An 8120-nucleotide genomic window follows, 5' to 3' on the forward strand; every position below is an offset into this window, starting at 1 on the left:
AATAGGATGGAACAATCAAAAATTATAGATACGTTGGAGACGTATCATGGGGCACCAGTTCACGCCCCCCAGGCGTCTGCCATTTCCGGAGCCGTGCACGACCAGCTCCAGTGCTGGCCCACCAGGCCCGGGTGGAACGCGGCCACCGGCGGCTCCTCCATCACGTCCTCCTTCGCCACCATCTCCAGCTCGGGGATGGCGACGTCGCCGACCGCGGAGAGGGGCATCATCTCCTTGAGGCCCTTCCATTGGCACTCATCATGCGTGCGCATGAAGTCCTCCATGAGACGCACCATGAGACAGGCCTCCTCCTCCGCTGTCATGCAAGGAGGTGGAGGTGGTGACGGAGACGGGGAAGGCGATGGCGTGGGCGTGTGGCCACGCACCCGCGTACGCCCGTGCACCTCCCGACGTGGCCGTCGCGGCCCCGACACCGTGTCGGCGAAGTAGGACGCGCGTTGCACGTCGTGCTCGTCCTAGAGCCACGTGTCCCAGAGCACGGAGTCGGGGGCATACCTCTCGTCATAGTAGAGGTTGTCAGGGAGGAGGCGGCGGCGGCGCTCGATCTCATCGCGCCGCGCACGGCCGCTCATCGGCACCGGCGGGATCGGAACCTGGTCGGCGGAGAGGTGCCAATTGTTGGGGAGGTGGACGTCGCTCCACGGGACCGGCGTCCTTGTCTCCCAGTAGTGCCAGCATACGTCGGCGTTGAGGTACTGCCGGTCGCGCTTGTCGGCGGCCCTAGGGGCGATGGTGAAGGGGACAGGCGCGGGGGCTCGACAGGAGGTGCGCGGCGGTGATGCGGGCTTCTCCTTCACGGAGCCGTGGCGGGGTCCCGAGGAGGAGCCGGCCTCGCGGTCGTGCTTCCCCTTGCAGCCGTAGTTCCATAGCCCCATGGTTGTGGCCGGCCGGCGAGTTCGAGGACGGGGAGCGGCTAGGGTTTGGGGAGTGTCAGGTTTCGAGAGGGCAGAGAGGGGCCGGAGTGGGAAGTGTGGACGGCGACCGGTCCATGGCTTCCCATTTAAGAAGGATGTTCGCTGGGCGGATGACAGGTGGGGCCACCCGCGCGTGCGCATTGATGTTGGCGGGTGGGAGGTAGGTGGCCGCCTGCCACGCGGCCCCGACGCGGACGTTCGACGCGTCCGTTCGCCGTCCGCCGCGACCCAAACCCGGCGCATGTTTGCGCTCGAAATGGGTCAGCCCGGACACAAAACGGACCAGATGGGCCAGGCCGTCGCGCGCTGGGCCGTCTGGTTTGTCTCTTTTACCCCAAATGGATGGGGCCGGACGGGATGGGGTCGCGCGATGGAGTTGGCCTAAATGTCTGAACCATGTGGTCCGGACACTTTTTATCCTCCAATGGCTCGCATCAAATATATGTCCAGACCAAACTGGTAGGGGGTTTGCAGGACATTGGCCATGTAGGCCTCTGACATCCAGGACACCCCCCCCCTCCCTCATCTCGCATTCATGACTGCTCAGAGCGAACATGAGCAGTCACTGCCGCATGCCGGCCATATAGGCAGGGGCGTACCCAGACTGAAAATAGTCCGGTGTCCACATAGAAGAACACATGCCTAAATGTCAAGCAATTCAATGACATACACACTAAATCAATGAATTACATTAAGCACGTGCAAACTGGACCCGGTGTCCAGTGACACCGGCTAGCTATACGTAGGTCCGCCCTTGCATACAGCGTGGCATTCACACGAGTGTGGTGGCTGAGAAAGCTACTCTGGCCCACCTCTAGCATTAAGCCAGTTTAGAACGGACGTGACTGGGTGAGGTGACGGGACGGCTTCCTACCGCATTTAAGTAGTCGTCCATCTACCTGGCCGACATTCACGTCGGCTCGGCGAACAAGAAACCAACCCCGTCGAACGCATTCAAGCCGTCACTTCGCCTGCCCAGGGCCGCTACTATTTGAATACCGTCGGCCACGGCACAAACTGCACCACCTCCGAGCCCCGTCTCCCTCTGTCCGAGCCACCGGCTCTTCCTTCTTCCTTCTTCGACCTCCGTGAGTAGTCCTGGCCATGGGAAGCCCGGCCCGACCCAGCCTGGCCCGATGCTGCTCCCGGGCCGGGCTCGCGCCTAGATTTTAAGCCCGAAGGGCGGGCCCGGGCCCGTCGTTTTTGCAATTTCCTGAAGAGGCACGGCCTGAGGCCCGAGGCTCGTCGGGCTTTTATGTGTTCGGGCCGGGCTCGGGCCTAAAAACCAGGCCCGATGGCCGGGCCGGGCTCGAGCCTGGGTTTTTTGACTCGGGCTTGGCTAGGCCCGGCCCGGCCCGAGTTTTGGCCAGGTATATCCGTGAGAAATGTTGGGACCCAATGTGGGTGGTGGAAGGCCCTCTCGCCGCGACGCGGCTATGAAATCGCGGTCGAGGTGAACGCATGGCGTGCCCGACGCGCTGCCCACATTACATCGGGAGAGCCTCCGACCTCTTCGGAGGAGGAGAGATCGAACGAGAAGGACGTGATTATGGATGAGGCACTGGAGGCACTGGCTACCGGGTTCACGATTCAGTATGCGGAGGCGCACTACAACGTCATCATGGCGAAGGCACAACTAGCTTCACGAGAAACACCGGCTCACTGAGGTCAGATCATCGACAAGCAAGCAAAGAAGTAGGCCATCACGGTCATACTCACGGAGAATATGGGCATGGTGGATGAGCAGTGGGCGCCTTATGAGTCCATGTGCAATGCCAATAGGCCAGACCGTCTAGGTTGATCGGCGACCTTACCTCTATCAGCGACGTTGGCCGCTAAGGTAGACTCCGATGAAGAGCGGGATGTGGAACACATACGTACCCACTTCCGGTGAAGAATAGGACGTGAGACAAGGACGGTGAAGATTAGACTAGGGTTGGTTAACTCCTATGTAAAAAAAATCCTAATTTATTATGAAAATGTCATGTCCGCTTCTATTTGGCGCATCAGATTGGATGGCCCGCTTCTCAAAAATTGCCCGCTGACATGTCCCGACATACAATTGTCCACTGACAAGTCCGGACATGTACGTTGGCATTTGCCATGTCCGTTTTGGTTTGAATGCAGCGAGGAGATGCCCTCACGGTGCTCTCTACGCCCTCTTGAATCACCGATGGCTTTGGTGCAATCAGATTCAATTTTGAGTTATAAAACACTAAATCAAACTTCACGGATAATCTACCATCATCACCAATATTAAGAATGTCAATGTAGTAAAATTACAGTGTTCCATCACACATACTACACCACCAACTCTGCCCTACAAAGATGGTCACGTAGGCCGTAGCTCATAGCGCCTTACCAAACACAAACCCCCACATCACGCTGACAGTATACATACCAGACGCCCACAATTTTTTATTAACCCAACAGTAAGTTTATTCTGCAAACCATAGGGTCACACGGCCACACGCCTCATGCCACGAGGAAGAGCAAGGATAGATTGCTCCCACGCTGCCTTCCTCGAGCAATCACTGGAATGAATGGCCGGCAAACCCGACGTGACAATAGATAGATAGTTTAGGGGCGCGACTGTTTACAGCCGGGAGATGAGCAGCGGGACGGAGACGGTGGCCGTTTGCTCGGCCATCGGGTGGCACATCTCCAGCATGTCCAGCTCCCTGAACTTCTCCAGGACCCTCATCCGGCACTCCTCGGCCGCCATCTCCCCCGTGGAGAAGGCGCCGTGCACCGTGCCCGTGTACTGGACGCTCGTGGCCTCCCCGGCAAAGAATAGGTTGTCGACGGGGATGCGGAGCTTCTCGTACAGGTCGCGCGGCTTGCCTACCCCGTCAAAGGTGTAGGAACCAAGCGTGTTCTCGTCTGAGCCCCAGTGTGACACCAGGTAGTTAAGCTGCAATGGGATTTAGGCAACATGATAGTTAGAACTGGAAGCAGTATTCATGCTAATTATACTGAGATCTGTGTCGAAATGCTAACCGGCTCAGCTGCATTAGGGAGGATCTTCTTCAACTGGGAAAAGGCAAATTGAGCAGCAGCCTCATCCGACATCTTTTCAATGTCACAAGCAAGCCGGCCTGCAGGCATGTAAACAAGAACAGCATGCCCTGTTGCCTTGTGAAGGTTGAGGAAATAGCTGCAGCCATATGTGGTGGATGAAACTACTCCGAGGAACTCCACGTTAGGCCAGAAAACCTCACTGAAGTGGAGAACTATTTTGTTCTCAACTCCAACTGACAGTTCTCTTATCGCTTCCTCCTTCCATTCCGGGAGCCTCGGCTCAAACTTAATGGTGTTTGATTTAAGAACACCCAAGGGAACGGTGATGACTGCAGCATCCGCAACAAATGTTTTACCATTGCTTACAGTAACCTCTACTCTATTCCAGTGCCGAACAATTTCAACAACCCTGAGGAGAAGAGCTTGGATCAGTACTAACAAATGGAAGGTGGGACCATGTTCATAACATTTAGAGGAAAAACAGAGATATGCATACCTGTGACCAAGGCGTATATCTAGACCTTTTGCCAAAGTATTTATAACTGGACGATATCCACGAACCATGAGACCATGGCCACCAGGAAGAAGAACTTCCTGCACTCGATTACACAGAATATGGTCATGAATAATGCAGAGATCTATGGCTATTTTATTAGTACTAGAGGGGTGCAAATACTACCTGGTCCCAACACTGGAGCGAGATGGCATCCGCATCAGTAGCAAACCAACCCTCCATGCGGCACAAATACCACTGGAGAACATCATGTGCAATCCCTTCTTGCCTGATATGAGGATAATGGTGTCAGATAAGATAACCAATATTTTTAGGATACCCTATAAGAACACAGGGATTGATGGTACGAACCTCAAGTGTGGATTTCTCTCCAAAACAATTGCAATGGCCTTAGCTATAGAAATATCTTCCTTCATTTCTTCCCTTAATTTGCCAGTCTGTGCACATATCAATGTTACAGGATATCAAAACCCAAGAAATGTCAGCATAAATAAATAAGCACCAAGAACTGAGAGAAGCAATTACCTCTTCCAGTATAGCCTCAAACACTTTCCCTATCTTTTCTACAAACTCTTGTGGGACTTGAGAGCCATTAGTGTCATAAAGTGCATAACTGAAAGATAACATGTTAGTTGCAGCCTTATTTGGTTTCATCATATCTCTGAACATACAGGACCTAGATTAAGTTGTACCTCTCGAGATCATGGTCGAAAAGGACAGAGTCATCTCCACTGGTGCGGTACAGTGGAAGCCCGAGTCTTCCAATGATCGGTGCCAGGGGATTTTCTTCACAAACACCATGAAGCCTGGTGCACACAAAAATTGGAAATAAGATTCAAAATTGTGCTTCTAGATGAACTTCTGGTCATAAACAGTATAAACAATACTATTTATGTAGTGCAGGGAGCCAGGGAAATAATGGAACTCACCAAGATGCCCCAAGATCAACAGGAAACCCAAAAGAGTAGTCAGTGTGAACTCGGCCACCTATCCGGTCACGGGATTCCAGAAGAACGACCTGGAAAGATCACAATAGCATAGTTGATGAGATAACAATTGTATGGATCAAAGAGCATTGTATGAATTGCAGCTAAACCATCAGAACAAGATCAAAAACCACATTATGCAATACCTCGAAGGACGCATTCCTGAGCGCATTTGCAGCAGCAATGCCTGCAAACCCACCACCAATAACAATAGCAGAAGGCGTGTGGGATTTTCTACTGACATTTTCACCGTATGAGCCTGAAAAAGAAAAAAAGAAGGTATTGCCTTAAAATTAGAGTGGAATACTGAACTAGAAAATTTGAAATAAAAGTGTTCAATGGTATGTATTTATTTTAGTGATCATCTGTCCATGTACAAAGTGATTTCTCATTAAATTAGTAATATTAGTTATTGAAATACTAAGTAATAAACACAAAATTTTGGTGACATCTACCAGAGGAAAGGCAGGCAGCATGCAATGTTTTCTGCGCTTATCCATATATGGGGGTTAACTAAACTTTCACATATCTTATGGTGGTTGGATGGGATAACCAACAGCTTTAATCTTCTGATGAATTATGTGATTGGAGAATGCTTGTCTGCTGTGGGGTTACTGAGTTGATGTATGTGGAGATTTATGGTTTTCAGGCAGAGGCGCCGGCACTTATGGCTGACAATTTGCTTTTATGTGGCACGGGGTACCTCCAAATGAAAAAAAAGACCAGTTCATACAAAAATAACATAAAGAAGCCTACCAAGTAGTGAAAGTGCCGATATCGTCTGTTCTTCTCACATCAACCCTCCTCTACCCCCTCCACCATGGAGGGTTAGTAGTGAGGCATGTTCCCTGTCTCAGAACAATGATGGCGAAGTAAGACAGGACAATTAAAGATTTTCGCTGATTTTCCCAACAACTTGACGCAGTGTGGACTGGAACTCCTAATAATGTTCTTGGTATGTAGCTCCAGAGTAAACACTCTAATGTGTACGAGTATGACAGATCAAACTTAAAACGATTTAACACTTTTATTGGACAGGCAGCTGCAGATTAAACTATACCTAAGATCATTAGTAACTTTTTCTAGCAGTGATTTGACATGATGCCTGTCCTTACAAGTGAGACATTGGACACTTGAGGCTACTCCAATAAATGTGGAACAATGCTTTTATTTTTAGACTGTTGTTTATGATGGTATTAGTTGGTAGACCTAGCTTTAGACAAGACAACCCTCTGCAGGATATGCTTCAGACACTAAAAAGGCAGTCAAACTTCAGTCCAGAACCATAATCACCAAAGCATCTTCTCTTATGATGACAATAGTTGCACTAAGACCCAAAAATTAAAAAAAAGGCATATGAGTTGAATGAAGCTGACAAGAGCAAAGTGTTCTTTTATGAAACCGACAAGAGCGACGTTAAATGGCGCAAATAAATAAATATTTTCAATTGTGGCATTGGTCCACAAACAGCTAGATCCGTTAGCGAATATTCTGAACAAATAATACACGCCAAACTACGTGCATCACAATAATATCGATCAATATGCATGGAATCACAACACAGGAGTAAAATAAAGCATAACTGTACTTCCACGTGATGCCATTTGGGTAATCTGATTACAGGTATCTAATGTTACTCTTTACTAACTGTAAGAAGCCTGTGTGAACACACTCTTCACAGCTAACTTTCAGCGCTAAAAAAAGCATGGGACTCCACAACCACATGGACTTGTTCCTGCCAAATGGGCCAATCGGTCAAATCCTAGAAGCTTCCGAAGTGGTGGGTGCCCTTTGCGTGAGGTGTTGGCATAACAAATGAAAAACAGCTAGTATTTTGGTTTTTTCTTCCTCCTAGCACCGTCCAGGGAAACGGCAATTGCAGCTGGACGGTTGATGCCTCTTTCGTCTGGCCCACGACGCCCCCTCCCAACAACCATAAGCAACTAGATTGTTTGGCGTGACAAAATCAAGCTGGACCGCCTGGTCCCAAATGGTGGTGAAATTCAATTTTTGCACTAGCATCACATTGGAAAAGAGTCTACGGTTCTGAAAGCAACGCCTAGCTGAAGAAGAAGAAAATATCTGCAGAGAAGATCGAAGAAACTTACTGTTGTTGTTCGCCATTTGTTGAGCTCTGTTTTCCCCCCTTAACGATTACTAGTACTGGGATTGGATTCTCCTTCTTGACGATTACTTCTACTTGAATTGGAATTCGAATTGGGGTGATTTATCAGCAGCGGCTGCGGGGAGAAATGCAGCAGGAAGATGAGGAGGCAGGCGACGTAGTGGTTGGAGTTGGAGTTGAGTCCCAGATTGACGAAACAGTTCATGCAGACGCGCAAGCCGAATGGCGGCCCTCGTAGGAATTCACGGTCCCCGCTCTCGATCTCACTCCACACCCATGAACGTCTCAGGCACTGCAAAATCAGACAACACAGGGTCAATTAAACAGCTCCGATTACCCACACAAAGAGAAAAACGCTCCGCAGCACGCGGAGCGAGCCTCCAGATCGCGGGAGAGGCTCCGGCGATTCCGGAGGGGGCGGGCGACTGGGGGAGGCTCGCTCAATCTGGGTGGGCAGAGCGAAATCGCCACGGAGTCGGCGGGAACCGACACCGGAATTGCCCCAAATCGAGCGAGATGATCGAGCAATTTTGGGACCT

The 8120-nt window shown here is 50.6% G+C and overlaps 2 protein-coding genes across 3 annotated transcripts; both read right to left on the reverse strand.

Moving 5' to 3' along the window:
• Positions 1-476: 476 nt before the first annotated feature.
• LOC147986760 (uncharacterized) lies at positions 477-896 on the reverse strand. Its single transcript, XM_087542138.1, has one exon. The coding sequence runs from the start codon at positions 894-896 to the stop codon at positions 477-479; it is 420 nt and encodes a 139-aa protein (XP_087398264.1).
• A 2265-nt stretch (positions 897-3161) lies between these two features.
• LOC125539768 (polyamine oxidase 3) lies at positions 3162-7862 on the reverse strand. Of its 2 annotated transcripts, XM_048703281.2 has the most exons (10): positions 7565-7862; positions 5603-5715; positions 5400-5488; positions 5163-5276; positions 4996-5083; positions 4822-4907; positions 4636-4738; positions 4453-4550; positions 3936-4365; positions 3162-3849 (listed from the first exon to the last, which is right to left on the reverse strand). In XM_048703281.2, exons 1-10 carry the CDS (start codon positions 7578-7580, stop codon positions 3532-3534), a joined length of 1455 nt encoding a protein of 484 aa, XP_048559238.1. In that variant the 5' UTR covers positions 7581-7862; the 3' UTR covers positions 3162-3531. The 2 variants fall into 2 exon arrangements, with proteins under 2 accessions (XP_048559238.1, XP_087401079.1); XM_087544953.1 differs by having other exon boundaries at positions 3936-4550.
• Positions 7863-8120: the final 258 nt, after the last annotated feature.

This window comes from Triticum urartu, chromosome 2A (genome assembly GCF_056163025.1).
Source record: "Triticum urartu cultivar PI428250 chromosome 2A, HENAU_Tu73, whole genome shotgun sequence".
NCBI classification, from domain to species: Eukaryota; Viridiplantae; Streptophyta; class Magnoliopsida; order Poales; family Poaceae; genus Triticum; species Triticum urartu.

Excerpts from the sequence above, each read along its gene's own strand:
- LOC147986760 (XM_087542138.1), bottom strand. The coding sequence starts at position 896 with ATGGGGCTATGGAACTACGGCTGCAAGGGGAAGCACGACCGCGAGGCC.
- LOC125539768 (XM_087544953.1), bottom strand. Across the intron at positions 5,084-5,162 it reads TTCGACCATGATCTCGAGAG|TTATGCACTTTATGACACTA; the intron begins GTACAACTTAAT and ends GTTATCTTTCAG. Across the intron at positions 4,908-4,995 it reads TTGAGGCTATACTGGAAGAG|ACTGGCAAATTAAGGGAAGA; the intron begins GTAATTGCTTCT and ends ATATGTGCACAG.